This window comes from Theropithecus gelada, chromosome 2, assembly GCF_003255815.1.
Source record: "Theropithecus gelada isolate Dixy chromosome 2, Tgel_1.0, whole genome shotgun sequence".
Taxonomy (NCBI): Eukaryota; Metazoa; Chordata; class Mammalia; order Primates; family Cercopithecidae; genus Theropithecus; species Theropithecus gelada.
The window spans coordinates 42,648,990-42,672,460 of record NC_037669.1 but is presented as its reverse complement, the minus strand read 5'-3'; the positions used below and the strand labels follow the sequence as shown (position 1 = coordinate 42,672,460).

General features: G+C 39.0%; 1 protein-coding gene across 1 annotated transcript in view; it reads right to left on the bottom strand.

Annotated features, from left to right (window-relative positions):
* The window catches only part of DIRC2 (disrupted in renal carcinoma 2), an 84,787-nt gene that overhangs the window by 48,066 nt on the left and 13,250 nt on the right, over positions 1-23,471 (bottom strand). Inside the window, exon 3 of the mRNA XM_025377826.1 lies at positions 4,724-4,989. Coding sequence (XP_025233611.1) covers positions 4,724-4,989 — 266 coding nt within the window. The remainder of the gene's footprint in view (positions 1-4,723; positions 4,990-23,471) is intronic.

Below are 23,471 nucleotides of genomic sequence, written 5' to 3'. Positions count from 1 at the left end.
TTGACCCTCTATTGGCATTTTTGTAAACAACTTCACTGAGATATAATTCACATGACATACAATGCATACATTTAAAGTGCACAATCTAGTGGTTTTTCATTTACTAGCAGAATTGTACAGTCACAACCACAATCAATTTTAGGATTTTTTCAACATCCCAAAAAGAAACTCTGTACCCATTACTCCCAATCTCCCAGCCCTAGGCAACCTCTGCTCTACTTTTATCCCTACAGATTGGAGTATTATGGACATTTCCTATAAATGGAATCATATAATATGTGGTCTTTTATGACTGGCCTCTTTCACTTTGCATAATGCTCTCAAGGGTCATCCATGTTGGAGTATCAGTGCTTTACTATTTTTTATTGTTAAATAATATTCCATTGTACAGCTATACCACATTTTATTCATCCACTCATCAGTAGATAGACATCTGGGTTGTCTCCACTTTTTGGCTATTACAAATAATGCTGCTATGAACCCTCATGTATACATTTTTACATGGGTGTATGTTTCCATTTCACTTGGATACATATCTAGAAATGGAATTTCTGGATTGTATGGTAATCTTTGTTTAACATTTTGAGGAACTGTGAAACTGTTTCTAAAGCGGCTACACCATTTTAGATTCCCATGTATGGGAATGTATGAGGGTGCTAATTTCTCCACTTTCTTGCCAACACTTAATTATTTTTCATTTTATTGATTCTAGCAATCCTACTGGGTGTGAAGGGTATCTTATCATGGTTTTAATTTGCATTTCCTTAATGACTAATGACACTGAGTATCTTTTCATGTGCTCGATGGACATTTGTGTATTTTCTTGGGAGAAATGTGTTTGAGTCCTTTGCCCACTTCTTAATGGCATTGTCTTTCTGTTGTTGAGTTGTAAGAATGCTTTATATAATCTGGATATAAGTCCCTTATCAGATATATGATTTGCAACTATTTTCTCCCATTCTGTGGACTGTCTTTTTCACTTTCTGGGTTCTTTGAAGCACAAAAGTTTTAAATTGTGATGAAATCTAACTTATCTTTTTTCCTTTGTCACTTGTGCTTTGGATGTCTTATAAAAAGGCTTCACCTAATCCAAGGTCATAAAGATTTACTCTTTAGTTTTCTTCTAAGAGTTTTATAGTTTTAGCTCTCACATTCAGGTTTGAGTTAACGAGGGGGTTCAAATTCATTCTTTTGAATTTGGATATTCAGTTGTTCCTGTACCATTTACTGAAAAGACTTTTTCCCTTATTATCTTAGGACCCTTCTGAAAAATCAATTGACCATAAATGTAATGGCTTATTTTTTAGAATCTCATTTCTGTTCTACTGATTTATATGCCTATCCTTATGCCAGTACTATGTTATCTTGTAGCTTTGTAGTAAGTTTTGTAGTTGAGAAGTGTGAGTTCTCCAATTTTGTTCCTTTTCAAGATTGTTTTGGATATTGCTGGTCCTTTGCATTTCCATGTAAATTTCAGGATCGCCTTGTCGATTTCTGCAACAAAGGCAGCTGGGATTTTAAAAGGGATTGTATTGTATTTGCAAATAAATTTGGGGATATCTTCACAATATTAAACCTCCCAACATGAACATGGAATGTCTTTCCATTTATTTAGGTCTTCTTTAATTTCTTTCAACAGTGGTAGTCTTCAGATTACAAGTTCTACACTTCATTTGTTAATTTTATTCCTAAACATATTCTTTTTGATGATATTGCAAATTGAATTGTATGTTAAGATTGTTCATTGCCAATATATAGACATACAACTGATTTTTACATATTAATCTTGTACCGTAAAACTTTGCTAGGCTCTTTTTTTAGATCTAATAGTTTTTAGTGAATTGCAGAGAATTTTCTATATTCAAGATCTCATCATTTTCAACAGAGACATTCTTTACTACTTCCTTTACAATCTGGGTATCTTTTGCTTTTCTTGTTCAGTGATACTGCCTAGAACCTCCAGCAGAGTTTTAAAAAGGCATGGAAAAATGGACATCCTTGTCTTGTTCATAACCCTAGAAGTGAAATGTGATGTTACCTGCAGGTTTTTTGTTTGTTTTTTGAGACAGAGTCTCACTCTGTCACCCAGGCTGGAGTGCAGTGGTGTGATCTTGGCTCACGTTACAACCTCTGTCTCCCAGGCTCAAACGATTCTCGTGCCTCAGCCTCCCGAGTAACTGGGATTACAGGCATGTGCCATCATGTCTGGCTATTTGTTTTGTACTTTTACTAGAGATGGGGTTTTGCTATATTGGGCAGGCTGGTCTCAGACTCCTGGCCTCAAGTGATCCTCCCTTTTTGGCCTCCCAAAGTGCTGGGATTACAGGCATGAGTCACCATGCCAGGCCTCTTGTGGGTTTCTAATAGATGCTTTTTATTAGGTTGAGAGAGTTCCTAATTCATTGATTGTTTCTAGTTTATTGAAAGGGTGTTGGATTTTTCAAATGCTTTTTCTTCATCTTTTAAGGTGATCATGTTTTTTTCCCTTTTATCTGCTGATATATTACATAAATTGAGTTTTGAATGTTAAACCAACCTTGCATTGCTGGAATAAATCCCATTTAGCTATGGTATATCAACCGTTTTATGATATATGTTGCTGGAATCAGTTTGCTCATATTTTATTCAGGACTTTTTGTTTATACTCATCTGAGATCTGGATCTGTAGTTTACTTTTCTTATGTTACCTTTGTCAGGAATAATTTAAGAATCTTTAACTTTTTAAAATGACAATCCTAGCACAGTATTTTGAATAGAATTAAGTCAAGGGACAGTATTTCAGAAAGGCAGGTTGGCAAACATGAAAGCAATGAAGAAGTAACTGGGAAACTGAGCAGGGGCTTCTGCTTGACTGCATGGGAACCACGAGCTGCATGCACTCCACTGACACATGCTTAACAGTGGTTAACATCATGTAAAAAATACAATAACTGCTTAGGTTTTCAATAAAAAGAATAACATGACCAAAATGAAGTTTAAAACTTACGTTTCACCTGCGTTCAGTTTTATTTACTCATTTTTACATTTTTATTTTTTCTTTAAAAGGGGTAAGTTGTGTAAAGGTGGTGAAATGCTTTATATACTGCTGCTTTCAGTTTTAATCCCTCTAAACCATATTTTGAAATGTAAATGTCATCAAATAACTCTCTGATGTACAATTCTTCAGAGTGTGGCCTTTGCCTACAATATGGTGAACCTCAAACCCTTCAGCCCTGCTTAGAAGGTTTGCGTGGGGCTTGCTTTCCTCTCTAGCTTCACCTACTACTGCTCTCACCAGATCTAAGCCACTCTGGGCTTGAACGTACCAGGGTGTCTCCCTTCACTGGGCTTCTCCTTTAAGTTTCTTCTCTATAGTGTAATCTTCCTGCCTACTGTATTTAACCATCATTCTCTCATTCCTCAGACCCTGATTTAGATGCTGCATCTCCAGGAAGCTCTACTTCACCTCCAAAATCTGGATTAGGTGCTCCTTTCCGAGCTCTCAGAGCAATTGTAGGCCTTTGGTTTATAATACTCACTGTTCTATTTTGTAACTGTTGACCTGTCTGTATCATTCAGGACACTGTAAGTTCTGTTACACCAGGAACCATGCCTATCTCAGTGACTCACATAGTGACAGATACATAGGCGTTCAAAACATGTTTGTGAAATTGATAAGTGAACAAAGAAGTTAAAACAAGGTTCAGTATAATTGGGTCCCTTATCGTTCCAGTCTCATTTTGTGCCACTTGTTACCTATACCCAAACACAAACATTTATACCACTCCAGCCATACTCAATTACTTGCAGTTCCCTAGACATATTGAGCTCTCTCATACCTTCCCTGCCTTTGCAGTTACTGTTCCCTCTGTATGGAATACACTAACCACTCAAACACTTGGTGAACTCCTACAAAATTCTTACCTTTAATTATTACATTCTTGTTGAAGCGTATCCTCCCCCTCAACTTCCCTACAAACCCAGGTAAGTTAGGTCTCCCAACCTCTGTATATCTTTATTTGTATTATAATTGTCTCATTGTTGACCTTACCAATTCCTAGTGCTTAGCACAGTGCTTGGCATATAGTAAACACCTACAAAAAGTTTTCTGAATGCAGAGGAAATAATAAACAGGCATATGGAGAGAGGGGCTATATCTATGAAAATCTGTAGGAGATTATACTATAAGAGTGGACCAGGGCTCAACTCTAGAAATAAAATAATTCAAAGAGAATATTTTAGAAAGGTCAGTATCCCTGAATAACAGACTAAACATACAGCGAGTAGGAAATGAGGATAAACTGTAGATGATCAAGGTAAAAAAAGGTTACAGAACATGGCCAATAATGGAGAAACTACAACGGAGAAAATGGGCTTAACATCTACCAACAGATAGATGTTTAACAAATGGTTATTGTCAATCACGACGTTTTCTATCCTGATATCTACAGAGGACACAGAAAATGTGTTATACAGTGCTTAACTGCAAATAGATAAAAAGACTAAATTAAGAAATACCCCTCCATGTGGCAATAATAAATTTAAAATTTAACTTCCCAGGAAGAGTGCTAAGTTTTAAGTAAGCATCTCTATATCATATGATAAGGAATGCACAGTGTATGTAAGTTTACATATTAGTCCTCTCAAGTATTTCACATGAAGGTGTCTGGTATACAAAACGGAGAGTGAAGATGATTGAGATAAAAGACAAAGTATAACAAGAAGAAAATAAACTTCAAATTACCTGCATATAACACAGCCTCTATGCGATCTTTAATATGTGCCCTGCTGCTCTCTGCAGCGAGAAGAGGTGATGTCCCATTGGGAGCTGGAACAACAAGTGGTCCAACTAAAAATGCACATGCTCCCCCAAGATAACTGAGCATTGATGCAATAGCTGTGGCTGTGGCCCTTTCATCTGCAGAAAACCACGTCGTGGAGAGAAATGGTGCTGCATTCATTACAGTTGGACCTGCCAATCCATTTAACATCTGTCCTCCATGAATTAATCTGGAATTTAAAAATTAAAAGGCTGTGAGGTATTTGAAATAGGCATTCTCTAAGACAAAAAGAAATGAGCCAAACAGCAGTTTTTAACTATGTCAATAAGTATACATATCTGTAAAGAATATGACATGCCTAAAAGACATGTTGATTTACCTTCTAAAAAAAGGTATGCTGACTCCCTATGAGGGAGATCAAACATAGTAATAGTTACCATTTATTCATTTCACAAATATTTACTGTCACCTATGGTTTGTGCCACACATCAAACTAAGTACTTCTTGTAAGTATTTAGAACTTTGCTTCATTTAGTTGTTATAACAACACTAAGTGGTAGCTATTATGATCCCCATTTACTGAGATGAAAAATCCTAGGTTCGGAAAGATTAAGAAACTTGCCCAAGTGCTGACAGGCAGAGCTGAAATTTAGATCCAGGTCTGATTCCAAAATCCATACTCCTTCTACTAGACTGCCACTCATTAACAGACCTACTAAGTGCCAACAGCCTTACAGTTGAGCTCAACATTTCATACCCACTCTTTGCCAAATGGTGGAAATACAAAAAATGAAAGAGTCATTGAAGTATCTTCTAATAGAAAAGGTCATTGAGGAACTGGAGGACCTGGGTTCCAGCTGAGCTCAGAGCTAGCCCTGAACAATACCTAACTTTGTGGGGTTCCATTTCTTCCTCGTGAAATGAGGAGATCAGTTTAAGTTGAATATGCATTTACGGAGCATCTGTTAGGTTAGGGTACGGTAATGACAGGATCACTAAGTCCCTTCCAGTTCTTATACTCCGATTCTGACTTAAATTGTAAGGATTAATGAAAAGTAGTTTCCTTTTTTCCATTCCATTTGTTCTCTTGCTGACCTTTTCCCAATATTCTACTTAGCACTCCTGTTCCTTGTTGACCAACTCTTTTCTCCTATTGCTCCCCCACCCCCAATATACACGTTCACATTTAAGAGCTGCCTTGAAGTAGAAAAGAGGCTAGAAGTCCAAAGAAAGCACAGGCAAGAAAGGGAGACATGTCAACCTCTCTTGCCCTGGAGGTAGAGGAAAGGGAAGGGACAGTACATGTGACATTTTCATGATATGAACTCATCTTTTTCTTCCGCTTGTTTTGCTTTCTAAGCACTATGTGTGTCTCAAATCCTCTTTTTTTTAACTGCCATCTTAAGCCAGTTAGAGAAAAAAAGGTTTTCTGAACGCAGAAGAGAAAAATAAGCACATGGGGAGAGGAAGTGTCCTAATGTAGAAACACAAGAGTGGGAAGTGAAATATGTGAATTAGGGCTGCCCATAGCTTCATAATGTTGGAAAAATTACATGAAGGCAACATAGCTCCAAGTGTCATTGATATTACTAAATTTAAAAAACTCAATTTAAAATTGAGTTTAAAAATCTCCCTGTGTAAGGGGAATTATTTTCTAGATGACAGAAACAATTTAAACTGTTTACTTCCTCCAAAAGCCAGTGGAACCCAAGCTGTCCCACAGCAGTTTTATTATAGAAATGTTCCAGCAATAACATCATTAAGTGGTTTTAATCATTACCTGTGATGGCACAACAATGAGACAATGTGTGATGGTTCATAAAGTAACTGCTTTGATACTTGATACTTTTTATGAGGTATTAGACTCGTGTCAACTAGAAGAAGGCTTGGAATGAGTAAACTTTACTATGTCTAAAAATGTTAAGGGTAGAACAAGAACATGGAAGAAATAAATAAAAAACAAACAAACAAAAAGACTGATAAGAAAGCAGGACTCCCGGCTGGGCACAGTGGCTTATGCCTGTAACCCCAGCATTTTGGGAGGCCGAGGTGGGTGGATCACTTGAGGCCAGGAGTTCAAGACCAGCCTGGCCAACATGACAAAACCCCACCTCCTCTAAAAATACACAAATTAGCTGGGCGTGGTGACGCATGCCTGTAATCCCAGCTATTCAGGAGGCTGAGGCATGAGAATTGCTTGAGCCTGGGAGGCAGAGGTTGCACTAAGCCAAGATTGTGCCACTGCACTACAGCCTGGGCAACAGAGCGAGACTTTGTCTCAAAAAAAAAAAAAAGAAAAAAGAAAAAAAAGAGAAAAAAAGGAAAAGAAAGGAGAGGAGAGGAGAGGAAAGGAAGGAAGAAAGGGAGGGAGGGAGGAAGGGAAGGGGAGAAGGAAAGGAGGAAGGGAGGGAGAGAAGGGAAAGAAAGAAAGAAAAGAGAAAGGAAGGAAGGGAAAAAACGAAAAGAAAGAAAAGAAGGAAAAGGGAAAGAAAGAAAGAAAAAGAAAGAAAGAAAGAAAAAGAAAGAAAGAAAGAAAAAGAAAGAAAGAAAGAAAGAAAGAAAGGAAGGAAGAAAAGAAGGAAGGAAGAAAAGAAGGAAGGAAGAAAAGAAGGAAGGAAGGAAGGAAAGAAAGAAAGAAAGAAAGAAAGAAAGAAAGAGAGAAAGAGAAGCTCCTCATAGTTAAGGAATAAAACTCAAATTATTCCCATAGCTGAACTCTTTGATACTTCTCAGTGGAATCACAAATAAGACTATTATCCAAGCAGCAAACCTAAGAGTCAGAGAATGTGTGAGTTTCAGATAATGTAAGGGCCATCCAAGTCCGGTTTACTCGACTCTTAGACCAGAACATTTCTCACTAAGACACAGTATGTGTTAAAATAGTATCCAAAGAAGGAATAGCACCAGGGACACTTCAGATGGGTTCTTGATTTAAAGGTCCTTGAACCTGGGAGGCCAATCTAGGGCATATAGGTTATAGTTAAAAATCATCTCAAGAATTAAAACAAGCTTATGTGGTGTTGTAAAGTTACTCCAATTTTAGATAATTACATGCTTTTGCATTAAAAGTCATCATACACCACTCTTCATAAACAAGCTCAGTAGGAGAACTAGGTAGCCTCTGAATTCATGAGAAACCTGGCAGGGAAACCCAATCCCACTCCTCCCAGCACTCTGTAGTTTTCCAGAACTCAGTCCTGCTCCTTCTGACACTTCTATCCTAGCATCCCTCAGGGTTCAGCAGTTTCTAATGTGTTATAACTGGTCATAAGCACTGTTGTACTGGGGACTGTGATGTTACAGTAATCTGTAGTATCAAGATTTTCATGTTTGCCTGACACTATTTTCTACCACCTACCATTAACAAACCCCATTTTATGAAATAAATTCATAAAAAGATATTTAAAAATAAAATTCTGCTTTATATATTAAGTCTAATTTTTCCATTTAATAGGAATGCAAAAGTAGAGATACATTTTTTTCTGGAAAAATACTGACCCTAAGACATCATAAAATCACATGAACATTACCATAACCTCTTTAAAATGATAATAAAGGAAATAATATAATTATAAAATGTTAACTATGCATTTATTACTGAAGTCAACAAACATACACTGAGTAGTCACCATGTGTTGGGTAGGCACTGTGATAGGCAAATGAGAATGTAAAATTAAAAAGCTAAAGCCCTTGCCCTTAAGAATCCCTAAAAAGCAGGTGAAGTGTCACTTACCAGCACTGTAGCAGGAATATAAAGAAAAAGAAGGCAATGGTTTGGCCTGCTCCTATGCTTATGTTGCCTATGACAAGAATACAGACAGAGGTCTCTGCATGTCCTTCTTCTCTTCTGACCTCTGGCCCTGGTCTATATATCAGGGTTTTGCATATATACATGTGGAGCTGAAGGTCCAAACTCCATCTAAGCTCCATCTATCCCCTCCAAATAGCTGCCCCTTAGCTATCCCTTAGGCCTAGGAAGTACACAGCAGGGATGCAGCCTGCTCTTGGAAGAGCAGGCCTGGGAAAGAGGCTTGTTGTAAGGACTGTTTTTGGGGTCTTGTGTAGCTACTGCATAAGATTAGAGGGTGGAGGCCAGGGTGTGCACATCCCCTTGGCCCTATGAAATCCTTAGCCCCACATGGAAGGGCAAGGCTAAAAGCCAGAATGGGACACCCTCAGGCATGAAGTCCAGGACAGGGACTCTATGGCATGGTTTAAAGTGGTACTGGCAACACAGTGGGGAGGTGGAGGACGGATGGTCTGGCGAACCGTCAAGGTAATATAATAGATACGGCCAGGCGAGGGGGTGGACACTGGTGAGGAGGGCACCCACAACTCTGTACAAACATCCAATATGTGGCTATTATAGGCTGGAAGCTAAGAAAAGCAGTCTGAGCTGAGAAATACAAGTTGGAGGTGGATTTGGTTGGGGAACAAACACTGGAGAATAACAATATTTTAAAAATAGAGGAATGGGAGTCGAGCAAGACGATTGAGAAGGAGCCATTATAAGGCAGAAAAAAAGTAAAAGAGGAAAGACTGGTATCACAGCAACTAAGGAGAGATGAATTCCAAGAACATAAGAGTAAGTGGTCAACATCATCACATCAAAAGAAAGATCGTTTCTAATAACTAAAATGTAACCACTGGATTCAGCAAAGAGGAGGTCATTTGCAGTCTGAGAAGAAGCAGTTTCAGCGGAGTGTTCAGCATGGAAGTCAGACTCATGAGGAAACAGAAATCTAGATTTAGACTATTTCTAGAAGAAACAGATGTAGGAATAAAAATTAGGTATATAAGCTTAGCAAAGTGAACTCAAAAGAAAAAACATCCAGCTTAAATGAACAGTCTGAACTAAAAAGTCTCAACACTTTCACACATTAAAAGATAAAATGCAACTCACGATTATCCTAATGCTTTCTAAGCACTTACGAAAGAAGCTGGCTTTCAGAAACTAATACCTATTGATCTGGGCTGACTATTAAAAATGACAAAGAAAAACAAAAGAGGAGTGATTCACAATCTTCAGTACAGTGAAGTCAACCACACAGTTTAATATTAATTGTTTATGTCATCATTACATGCCTCAGTTTTGTTTTACCATGTAATAGTTAAGGTCCTTGTAGGTCAGGATCATGGCTGCAGTCCCCACAGGTCTCACTCCCATAGCACTAAGGCAGTGTGGATGCTCTCGGGAACTCACAGACTGAGCTCAGCACAGGGACATGCAGTCACTGAAACACACAACTAAACTGCGTTTCCAAAACCACACACAGTTATCCAAATGCACATGTCAGATCAGTTCTGTTGATACATTTTAACAAGTTTAAATTCAGTAATAACAAAAAAAAAGATGACTAAGAAATATTCTCAAAATAAAGCTTTAAAAAGAAAGATGCTTTAGGGTGTTTTAAAAGCAAGGCCAACGTGACATGACTGTCTCAAGCACAGTGGACTTGGGAAGGGTGGGCAGAAGTTAGGAGTATGAGGAGGCAGCTTCGTCTTCTGGGCGATAAGCTCTGGAGCAGAAAGGCAGTTGTCCGGAAATGGACTTGTTAGTTTACGGGCTCTGACTCTGGCTTCCTTACCTGAAACTCCACATCTGAAGAAAGCAGGTGCATCCTCACAGTTAATGGACTGCATTTCTCTTGCACCTCTGCAGGAGAAGCTGGGAGAGATCTGTCAGGAGGCAGATGTGTTGCCTCCTCCTTTAGCCCAGTCTCCTCATACTGACTCCTTAACTCTCTCCCGTTTCTCCATCCACCTCCCAACCCACGGCCCCCAACTCCCTTTTCTTCCCTCCTCTCTGAAGTCTTTTTCCTTTTCCCTTTTCTCCTTACCTAGCCTCTGTCTTCTTCTGGAGCCTGGCTCATCCTATCCCCACAAGCCAGATGGAAAAGTAGATGAGGGAGAGTGTATTAGTCCATTCTTATGCTGCTGATAAAGATATACCGGAGACTGGGTAATTTATAAAGAAAAACAGGTTTAATGGACTCAGAGATCCACATGGCTGGGAGGCCTCAGAATCATGGTGGAAAGCGAAGGAGGAATAAAGGCATGTCTTATATGGCGGCAAGCGAGACAGTGTGTGCAGGAGAACTGCCCTTTATAAAATCATCAGATCTCACGAGACTCACTCACTATCACAAGAACAGCAGCATGGGGGTAACCACCCCCAGGATTCAATTACCTCCCACCAAGTCTCTCCCACAACACATAGGGATTATGGTGGGGGCACAGTTAAACCATATCAGAGGGGAACTTCTCCTGCATTGGCAGAGCAGGGATGGTGGAGACGAGGGAGGGAGACCTGGGGCTGCCCACTAGCGTCAGCACTGCCGAGACTGCTAGCCTATGGCAGGACTAGGAGAAGACCCAGCTAGGCTCAGCTCCGGGTGCGCTGCAGAGTCCCACTGCCCTCAATTAGTGCTCCTGCCCACAGAGGACAACGCCTGCAGGGGCGCGTGGGACAGCGCTGGTGCACAGCTGCATTTCTTTTCATATTATTCAACTGACTGTAGCTTTTCACACAAATGCCAATAGCTGAAGTGCAAACTGAAGATCTACAGTCCAGGTCCTCTAATGTACTTGACATTGTAGCTTGCATTTAATACTCTGGTATCCTAACCTTTTGCTTTCTGATATCCTGGAAGAAATACCTACGATTCCTAAATTATCTCTACTTAAATAATGTGATGTTTTAGAACTAAAATCTTTAGAGTTTATAACCCAACCCCTTCCAGAAAGTTAATAACACATGTAAAATCACATTTCTAATTTTATAACTTTCCTTTCTCTAAAAAGTATGGCGGGGGGGGGGGGGGGGCGGAGCTCCAGTCATACAACTAGCTAGTGGCTCAGCCAGAACTAGAAATCGAAATTATAGCTAATTTCATCAGTCCACAAATCTCTGCTCTCTCACATGATCCCATTCTGAAGGTTCTCTGTTAATTAAAAAAAAATTACTGATTGTTAAGAAAATCCAATGTTCTTAAATCCAAAGGCACACAGTACAGAATATTTTTATTCTGTTCATAAACCTACTTTATAAACCTCTAGTTTATTATGACTAACATTGATGCTAACATTAAAGTTGGCTTTTTAGAAATCTGGCAGACACTTCCTCAGTGCTATTCCAGTATTCAGAATTTAAATTCTATATATTTTTAATATGAAGTAATTTAGAATACATAAAAATACCTCCAAAACTCAATATGTCAATAGTTCAGAAACTTTCTCCCAATTCCTAATTATGCCATATCAAAATAAACTCTTAGGTCATATTCTTTAAAAAAAAAAAAGTCTTTAAAAAAAAGTCATGTTTATAGGATTTTTTTGATGTTGAAAATGGCAAAAGTGCTGGAAATAGTTTTCCTTTACTTAGCCCAAGAAAAGGTGGGCAATAAAAAGGGTTTGAAATGTTATGAATTACCTACAGGAAAAAGGAAGATAGGAAAAGAGAAATAGACGTGGTGGTGGAAAAGTAATGAGCCTTCCAAAAACTTTGGTATCAAAGCCTGTTTTCTTTCATAAAAATCTATTTTATTTTTGTATCCTTTACTAATTTTGGTCAATAATGATTCAATTAAAAATACCTACTGAGTATCTGCTATGGTCAAGGCACCTGCAGCTAGGCACTAAAGGGAATACGAAGATGAGTATTACAGTCTTGGCCCTAAAGAAGCTTTTAATATCTTATCAAATACCAGCTATAGAAAATACATTAAAAACACAGTGAAAACAATATTAGATTAGCTATCACGGGGCTTAGCTTCTAGTCTTAGCTAAATTAATTAACCATATAATCTTTAGAAAATCACATTCTCTTTCTGTTTCAATTTCTCCAAAGATACTTTCTGTCTCACAGGATTTTTTTTTTTTTTTTTTTAGGCAGGGTCTTGCTCTGTCTCCCAGGCTGGACTGCAGTGGTGTGAAGGCAGCTCACTGCAGCCTCGACCTCCAGGCTCAAGTGATCCTCCCACTTCAGCCTCTCAAGTAGCTGGGATGAAAGGCACGTACTACCACACCTGACTAATTTTTAAATTTTTTGTAAAGACAGGGTCTTGCTATGTTACCCAGGCCAGTCCTCCTGGCCTCAAGTGATCCTCCTGCTTTGGCCTCCCAAAGTGCTAGGATTACAGGCATTAGCCACCGAGGCTGGCCTCTCACAAGGTTTTTTTTTTTTTTGAGATGGAATCTCACTCACTCTGTTGCCCAGCTGGAGTGCAGTGGTGTGATTTCAGCTCACTGCAACCTCTGTCTCCTGCGTTCAGATTATTCTCCTGCCTCACCTCCTGAGTAGCTGGGACTACAGGCACATGCCACCACACCCGACTAATTTTTGTATTTTTAGTACAGATGGGGTTTCACCATGTTAGCCAGCTGCTCTTGAACTCCTGGCCTCAAGCAATCTGCCCACCTCAACCTTCCAAAGTGCTGAGATTACAAGTGTGAGCCACCAAGCCCAGTTTCTCTCACAATATTTTTATTAAGATCATATACAATAATCTCTCAGCAATGCAAAGGGGAAAAATGGCCTTAGTACTGGTCTGAGAGAGGTCTACTTCCCCTCATTTTGTTTCATTCCTTGTTTCTTGTCACATAACTTTTATTTTGCCTTTTTGTTTAAAAGTATATATTAATACACATTCATAGTAGAAAATTTTGAAAAGAAATGCATAAAGAAGAAAAAAAATCATCTATAAACTGAATACCCCAAGTCAGACAACCACTACTAATATTTTGATTTTCCAGTCTTTTCTTCTTTCAGTTTTTTCCCTAATGCATCTCTCTCATGCTCTCGATCAATCAATACTTAATCATACATAGGTAACCACAGATATCATACTGAATATACAGCTTATTCACTGAATCATTTTATAGTCTATCAAGCGTTTTCTCATTTCATTATTCTTTATAATAACTGTTAATGGTTTGTGATATTGCATTATACAGATATATAAAATCTCATTTAACCATTTTCCTAATGTTGGATAGTTGTTTCCAACAACTTATTTGCGAATACTAATAAAGCTGGTGTGAAAATCTTTGTATGTGAATATTAGCTACTTTCCAAATTATTTCTTTAGGGTAAGTTAAAATGTATGAACACTCTAGATCTTAGGAAATATACTCGCAAACTGTTTTTCAGGAGGGTTAGTAGTAATTTGCATTCCCATCAGTAGTAGCTGACAGTGTCCGCTTCATCAGCATAGAGTATCACTATTTAAAAATACAAGCACACTGGGCGAGGTGGTGCACACCTGTAATCCCAGCACTTTGGGAAGCCAGGGCAGGTGGATCGTTTGAGCTCAGCCTGGGCAATATAGTGAAACCCTGTCTTCACAAAAAATAAAAAAATTAGCTGAGTATGGTGGCACATGCCTATAGTTCCAGGTACTTGTGAAGCTCAGGTAGGAGGACTGCTTGAGCCCAGGAGATCAAGGCTGCAGTGAGCCACAATTGCCTGGGCAACAGAATGAGACCCTGTCTCAAACAAACAAACAAAAAATAAATAATACACATACACATACACACACACACACACACACTCTCTCTCTCACACACACACACGTAAAACTTGGTGATTAGTTTCCTATTCCTGTTATAACAAATTACCACAAACTTAGTGGTTAAAATGATACAAATGCATCATCTTACAGTTCTATAAATCAGAAGTCCAACATGGGACTCCAGGGCTAAAATCAAGGTGTTCGCAGGGCTGGGCTCCTTTCGAAAGGCTCTGGAAGAGAATCTGTTTCCCTGCTTTTTCCAGTTTGTAGTGGCCGCCCGCATTTGTTGGCTTAAGGCCCCCTTCCTCTGTTTTCAAAAGCAGCAACTGCAGTTGCTGGAAAAGGCAAGGAAACATTCCTCCGACTTCTTCTTCCTCGCATCTATCAGCCTTTCTCTTTATGATTTTCCTTTATTTTCATGTTTGAAAAAAATATCTTTCCCATGTGGAGATCAAATAAATAGCCCCATATATTGTTTCTCAGCTAAATATGTAACCATTTCATTTATTTGAATTTATTTTGATACATCATATGACACGACGATACAAAATGGTCTTTTCCTTCCAAATAGGTAGCCAATTTGCTTGTGGCAGAGATGATTAACTATTATCCCAGTGTCATTCTGTTTTCCTTCTAGTTACAGAGGACCTTAAGTTTTTGCAGGAGTAAAAGTGCCCCTCACAGCTAGCTGGGGCCTTGTTATTACTAAGTTCAGGCCAATGAGACTAGAGCAGGAAGACCTCAAGGTCACCTCCATGAAGAATGAAGACAACTGATTCCCTGTACTCTGCTTCTTCCTGTGGGGTGCAATGTGACTACTGTGCTGATGAACTGGCTGTTTACTATACTGTCAAGGTCATCTACCCGGGGAGAAGGTAGCAAGACAGAGGGGACCCAGGTCCCTAGACGACCTTGTAGATCAGAACTGCTACCTGCCCTGGCCCACCTGCTTACTCTGGACTATTAAATAAGAAAGAAATACCGTCTTCTTTGAGCCACGCTATTTTGATATCTCTTCATTACAGCAACTTAACTTGTCCTCCAATTGAGAAATTAGCTCAAGAATTGGGGTGCTGCATTCACAAAGGCACAAGATATTGGCACTGACTTAGTGGTCAGGCTGTAGGCAGAAAAGGCAGGTGACCTGTGGCAGCAGCAATACCACTGCTTGTGATGACCTGGGATTGGCTGGAAAAAAATCAGAACATTACTCTGTGTTTCCTGCCCCTTACTGAGTTTAGGATGGCACAAGAGAGATATAAAGAATTAGCTGGTTTGCAAGCAGAGATGGAACGGACAAGAGCTCTGCTAAGACAGTTTCTCTGCCCGAGGCCTGCAATATAAATTTAATGAGAATCCAGAAATTTGAAGCCTCAGGTTGCTTCTGAATCCAAACGGCAGGAAATAAAATGTGCTTCGGAGCCAGTCTAGCAGCAAAAATTAGGTTAAAGGTGTTATGTTTCTTCCCAGGCCTACTTTTTTCAGATGGCATCAGGTAAGGCTACCACTAAATTGAGAAAATCTGCGATGGGTACCCAAGTTGGTAAAGGAAAGAGGAGATTCAACAGGTATAAGAACCATTAGCAGAAGGAGAAATATTTTGGCATGGCTACAGTTCATGGAACCTACCTGATGTAAATAGACCAAAAGACTACTAAGCATATGAGGGAAGCGTATTGCCAAGATACTACAAAACACTTCTACCAAGGTTTAAGACTGCTTGATCCCTAAAGTAATCTTCAGGTTCCCAAATCAGCATCAAGCAGAAGGTGAAATGTCCAACAACCACTTCAGGTGTGGTCACTGGGGATAATGGACAAAAAAGAGCCTTCCAGAGGACAAAGCCAAAGGCCACAAACAATAATCAAAGAAATTACTCTCAGAGAGCCACAAAGATCTGATAGAGCCCAGAGATTCTGGATTCTGAGCTGGATACACTAATTGGACAGGACTTCGAGTCTTCTCCATTGAGGAAGGATGAATGTGTTCTCTGCATGGAAGAGGGGAGTGCATGGACATATGGAGGCATCTGACAGCAGAGACTCCTAACTGTTTCCGCCTATTTATTCTCCCTTTCTTTGTTTTGGTATAGCATCCTTGAGTTTAACTACATTCACTGCTGCTGAGCTGCTTTTCCAATCTCTCTTCCAGATCCACGTGGCCAAGTTTTAAGTCTGCAACCAATGAGAGATGGCTAGAAATGACAAAAACAGGCTGGGCGTGGGGCCCACATCTGTAATCCCAGTACTTTGAGAGGCTGAGGCAGGCAGATTACTTGAGGCCAGGAGTTCAAGACAAGCCTGGCCAACATAATGCAATGCCATCTCTACTAAAAATATAAAAATTAGCAGGGCGTAGTGGCAGGTGCCTGTAATCCTAGTTACTTAGGAGGCTGAGGCAGGAGAATTGCTTGAACCGGGGAAGTGGAAGTTGCAGTGAGCCAAGATCACGCCACTGCACTCCAGCTTGGGTGACAGAGTGAGACTCTGTCTCAAAAAAAAAAAAAGAAGATGTGGTCACCTGCCTTGGATATCCCACTTCCCCTCCTGTGGGCTGGAATGACAGCCAGATACAGACAATAATATCACCCTAGGAGATGCTGGAGCAACAACAGAGAAGGGACTTAGGTCCTGGAAGACCTTTCAAAACAAAGCTGCCTACTTCCCTTGAATAGTCCACTATCGTTTGGACCAGGGGTGTCCAATCTTTCAGATTCCCTGGGCCACACTGGAAGAAGAAGAACTGTCTTGGGCCACACGTAAAATATACTAACACTAATGACAGCTGATGAGCTAAAAGAAAAAAAAAATTACACAAAAAAACTCATAATGTTTTAAGAAAGTTTACAAATTTGTTTTGGGCCACATTCAAAGCCATCCTGGGCAGCATGCATGCCATGGATTAGGCAAGCTTGTTTTAGATTGTTTCTTGAGAGAAAAATGAACTACTACCTTATTGAGCCTCAATATATTTGGTTTCTTTGTTATACAGCTCAGTCTGTACTTTACTGATACTAACATACACTGTCAATAAATGTTGATGGTTAAATTATAAATTTAAACGATGAAATCTGAGAATCAACAATTGTTAGCCATGTCTACTATGTCCATTTTTCTATTCAATTTTCAAAAATGCTCATGTTACTTATAAGTTATCTATTATATTTGCAACACCATTTCTCCTAGTTTGCATTTTAATTTTATAATGTTTTAAAGCATAAACCTGCAAAATGTTGTTAAAATGTTAGCCTAACTCTAACCCAAAAACCTTTTCCCTTTGTGATTTGTGTGTTTGTTTGTTTGTTTTTGTTTTTGAGACACGGTCTTGCTCTGTGGCCCAGGCTAGAGTGCAGTGACGTAATCTCGGCTCACTGTAAACTCCACCTCCCAGGTTCAAGTGATTCTCATGCCTCAGCCTCCTGAGTAGCTGGGATTACAGGCATGCACCATGCCTGGGTAATTTTTGTATTTTTAGTAAAGACTGGGTTTCACTATGTTGGCCAGGCTGGTCTCAAACTCCTGACCTCAGATGATAAGCCTGCCTCGACCTCTCAAAGTACTGGGATTACAGGCATGGGCCACCACGCCCTGCCTTTATAAATCTTTTTACTCCCTTTTTTTCCCTGCTAAGTGCTTATCATGACTGATCATCTTTTCTTATCAATCTTTCTTATCTGAAGTCCATCTGACCACTATGCAGAAATACAGTCATGAGTTTTACTTGCCTTGAGTTGTCTGCAGTTTTAAGAGTCAAATTAAGGCAAATAGACTTATTAGAGGCTAATCCTTAATCTGCTTTAAAATAAGACATTAAATGTATTATGTGATTATATTTTAGGATGGACAAGCACAAAGCTATTTGTTTAATCAATTATTATTTAAAGTGAAGATGGGAGGTAGTTCTCAAATTTAAATGAGTATAAGACTAGGGAACTAGGAAAGTAGTTGTCAAATTTAAATGAGCATAAGACTAATTAAAAGAGCTTGTTAAAACTGCTCATTCTCAGGGTTCACTCAAAAGCCTAACTCAGTGGGACTGGGTTGGGGCCCAGGGATCTGTATTTTAATAAGCAGGTAGTCTGTGAATTATATTTTAGAAGACATTGATATATGGGAATCTGAATCTTCTGTATTTTACTGGGAAGAGTCTTAGTTGTTAAATCTACCAATTGCTCCTTTTTACATCAAAAGATTCACATTTCTATGCTGGGGAAATTTATATATAACCCTTCCTTCTCTTTACTTTTCTCATTATTAAAGCTCTGAGGTGGTGATTTTAGTTTTACTTAGCTAGTGCTTTCAGTTAAAAAGGTAATACAGGATGGATACGGTGGCTCACACCTGTAGTCCCAGCACTTTGGGAGGCTGAGTTGGGAGGATCACTGGAGCCCACAGTTTGAGACCAACCTGGGCAAAATAGTGGGACTTTGTCTCTATAAAAAATTTAAAAGTTAGCCAGGCGTGATGGCACATACCTGTACTACCAGCTATGTGGGAGGCTGAGGCAGGAAGATCCCTTGAGCCTAGGAGTTTGAGGCTGCAATAAGCTATGATCATAGCACCACACTCCAGCCTGGACAACAGAGTATCTCCAAAAAAAAAAAAAAAAAAAAAAGTAATATATGCACATGGTAAAAATATTCCCAAAAGTAGTAAAAAATAAAAAGTAAATGTCCTTTCCACCTCAGACTTCTATTCCTCAGATGCTTTCCCCAGAAAAAAACCAATGATACCCTTCCCATTTTTTTCTAAGTAAGAACATGTTAAACATAATATTCTAAAGTTTGCCTTTTAACTCAACAATATATTTTGGAGATATTTTCATATTAGCACTCACAGGACTTTTACTTCCTTTTCACAGTGCAATATGATTCCATGATATACTGCATCATAGTCAGTCCTTTGCTGAAGGCATCTGGGTTACAGCCAGCCTTCTGCTATTACAAGCAAAGCTGCACAAACATGGTAATTCTTGCAAATTCATAGAGCTTTATATGTGGGCTGATTTTCTGTAAGTGCAAATATAGGTGTAGGTTAAAGGACATGTATATTTGAATCTGGTAAATACTGCCAAAGTGCCCTCCAAATAGAATGATGTCCCAAACTGCTCATACATCAGCAGCGCCTGTTTTTCCCCACATCTCAGGCATAGCACATTATGAATTTGTTTTCATCTTTGCCAGTAAATAGACATTTGTCTGCTATATTAATTTTCATGTATTTAATTACAATGAAAGTTGAATATTCTCCTGAGTTCTCTCAAGTTCTCAAGAAAGAACTCTCTTGAACTTCTCTTGAGTTCATGCCATTTATATTTTGACTTCTGTAATTGCTTGCTCATATCTATTACCTATTTTCCTCTTGAGTTGCTATTTTTCTTACTGATTTCAAAGAACTAAGGAATTACTCATTTGTCTTATTGTTGCAAATATTTCCCAGTTAACTTATCTTTTGACTTTGTTTCGCAGTATATTCAATCATAAAGATAATCTAAATTTTTACATAGTCAAATGTATCAAGGCTTTTTTTAATGGCTTCTGGGATTTGTGTCTTAATTGGAAGGCCCGCTCTACCCTCAGATTCTGTAAAACAGTCATGCTCTAATACTTTTATGATTCATTATTTACATGTAAGTCTTTGATCCAACTGGGATTTACTAAGTGGTAAGGCAGGGAGATCTAGGTTCTTTTTCCTATTTATTCATACAGCTAAGCAGCTGTCACAAAATCATTCACGAAACAATTCACCTTTTCTGTTAGGGTCATTTTAAACATAATCCTGTCAGCTGCAAATAATTTCACAGTGGAAATCACGTCTGTAATCCCAGCACTTTGGGAGGCCAAGGCAGGTGGATCATGAGGTCAGGAGATCGAGGCCATCCTGGCTAACACAGTGAAACCCCGTCTCCACTAATAATACAAAAAAATTAGCAGGTGTGGTGGTGGGCGCCTGTAGTCCCAGCTACTCAGGAAGCTGAGGCAGGAGAAGTGCTTGAACCTTGGAGGCGGAGGTTGCAGTAAGCCGAGATCGCGCCACTGCACTCTAGTCTGGGTGACAGAGCAAGACTCCATCTCAAAAAAAAAAAAAAGAATTTCATAGTGGAGTGTATTTCTAGAAAGTCTATGTTTACTAGAACCAAACTATTTAATACATGCTGGTAAACATTAAGTATTGTTAATATTAATGAAAATTACACTGAATTGAAAGATAATGTGGTGTGTATTGGCACATGTTTACCTGTGTAATAAACCTGCACATCCTGCACACGCAACCCGGAACTAAATAAAATTTAAAAATATACATGGCATGTGTTATGGGAATCACTGGATATACCTATGATTAAGAGTAGACATAACTTACTATAAGTTCACCCTCCAGAAGTCCTTACGTTGTTTACTGGGAAAGCAATATAATATTTCACACCATAGAGTAAGCGCTCATTGCAATAGAGTGATGGCATTTACAATTTTTTGGGGTATTATTTGGCTCCAGATCATAGAAAAAAAAATGCTTTATAATTTGTTATTCCAAGTTCCTTATTTACCTAAGAGAAACATGGGAAAATAATTTTTTTCCTGAATTTTCATCGGTACTATGCAAATAAAAGAAATACTGATACTACATATAAGTAGAACACCATTAGGAAGAGCTTGTCAGAATGCTGCTATTCTCATGTCTTGATACTTAAGGGAGCTAAGACACAGGAAGTCAAGGGTGCAGGGGAGCCATTCCAAAAGGCTGGGTCAGAAGCTCAAAAAGTTCTGAGTGAAACAAGGCCACAAAAACACAGACTTCTAAATGCTTGTTTCAACACTGGCGGAGACTGAAGCTTAACAGTGATGGTTACAGACTCGATTTGTTGAAAATACATGTTCCAAGTGTAGCATTTTCATTTTAACAGCTGCATCATGCATTGTTAATAATACTGCTTAAAAGAAATGCTTAAAAACTACAAAACGAAGTCTTATTTCAAGGGGTTAATACTCCTGTAGTCTTTATAGATGAATGCCTAAGATTGAAAAATCTATTTATACACTCTTTTTATGAAAGATTCAATCTCTGAACTTTTTATTTCTACTTCTTACCTGTTCTACATTTGCTTACATTTCTTTATGAATTGTTTCTTTTTCATACCACCTTCTCCAACAAGATGGACAGTCAACTCTATTATTCCCAGAATTTTATATCTGGAAAGGATATAAAGGGATATGAGACTGGAGACAAGTAATAGTATGCATGGCCCAAAACAGAAGAAAAGCTAGCAAAAATAATAATAGGCTTTTTTTTTGAGATGGGTCTTGCTATGTTGCCCAGGCTGCTCTCAAACTCTAGGCACAAGAGATCCACCTGCCTCAGCCTCTCAAAGTGCTGGGATTACAGGTGTGGGTCACTGCACCTGGCCTTAATAGGCATTTTAAAAGAAAGCAGTGTTGAATTTAAGCTTACATGAAAATTTGTACTTAAAATCTGTGGATGCTTGAAAAAATACACCTCTGCATGTTTGAAAAATTAAGAGCATCTCAAATACAATAATGAGACTTGTGTTAAAATCTAACTCAGAAGGATGGAAAATTATGACTAGCTTTCCATAGAAACCAAATGACTGTACTATCTCCCTTTTAAAATATGAACCCTTGTACCCTAAATTTTCTAGAAAGAGAACACTTTTTGAAAATTCAAAACTAAACATTTATTTTGAAACTGAAAAATTCTGTTCCAAAAGAAAGTCAACATCTTGTCCCTGAAATCCACTCTCCCCCACTTCTGTGTTCCCCATCTGTTAATGGAATCGCCAATTTCAGAGTCTCTCGAGTGAAACTTCCAGCATATCACTCCCATCTCTTTTTCTCACATTTCCCCTCAGGTCTGTGCCACCCTTTCCATTCCCCCAACTTCCCACAGCATGGAATCATTCTGGACTCCTTTCTCTTACTCCCCATATCTGGTCCATCAGCAAATGGACCAGAATATAATTATATTTTGAATATTCAAGATGATCAGAATTTGACCACTTCTCACCACTCCCACTACCACTACTATGGTCCAAGCCACCATCATCTCTCACCTGGTTTATTGTACTCGTTTCCCAACTTTCCTTACTTATGCCCATGACCTCAAGCTTCAGTCCATTCTCGGTGGAGCAGCCGAACACCATGGCACTCTCAGCTCAAAACCTCCAAAGGTTTCCTAGCTCAGAAAAAGCTGAGGAGATGACGTGGTCTTAAAGAATCTGGTCCCACACTCCCACTCCCACCCCATAACTGCTCTGACGTCATTTGCTACCTGCTCTTCCCATGCCACACCAGCCTCCCTGCCAGGCATCCCTGTCCCTTCTTCTGCCCTGAATTCTTGCAGTTCTCTCTGCATATAACACTTGATTCCTAGATACTGCATCATTCATTACTTCTGTCAGGTTTTTAACCCAAAAGGTGATCTTCCCAGTTAGGTTTTTCTTTCTGAAATCTCACCATCCTTTCTTTGCCTTTTCATATCTTTCTTTCCTATTTTACCCTCCCTGGCACATACTATATATTTTCCTTATTTATCTAGTTTATTGCTGGTTTCCCTGAGTGGAAAGAAACTACATCACATACACAGTATGTAATGTAATGTACATTACATAGTAAATTACTACGTACTATGTAAATGTACTATGTACTATGTAACGTACTATGTAATTTACTACATTACATAGTAATTTTTATCTGCTTTGTCTTCTGTCATATTCCCAATGACCACAAGAGAGGTTGGCACATAGTAGAAGCTCAGTGAATTCTGTTGAATGAATGAATGACCTAATAAATGAACCAACAAAAGAATGACTCCAGCTTAGGGTCCCACTGTATCATTCCAGGTCTTCTGCCAGCAATCTCTACCCCTTATAATCAATCCAACATGTCTCAATCCATAGTGAATATAACACAGATCTGAAACTAGCGCTCCTCTGATTAAGAGCCTAAGGGGCTTCCCACTATCCAGTGAGTAAAGTACGCTGTTAATAACATAGGATGGCATCGAGACTCTTTAGAATCAAAATATCACCTTCTAACCTCATCTCTTTACATCCCATTTTTACACCTTAATCTGTAGACCAGTATCTCTCGAACTTGAGTAATTTATGGGTCCTTCTGAAAGGGAAAAAATTTCTCAATGACTCTCAAGGTCACATTCAAGGACCCCAGTCTGGGAAACACTAATTT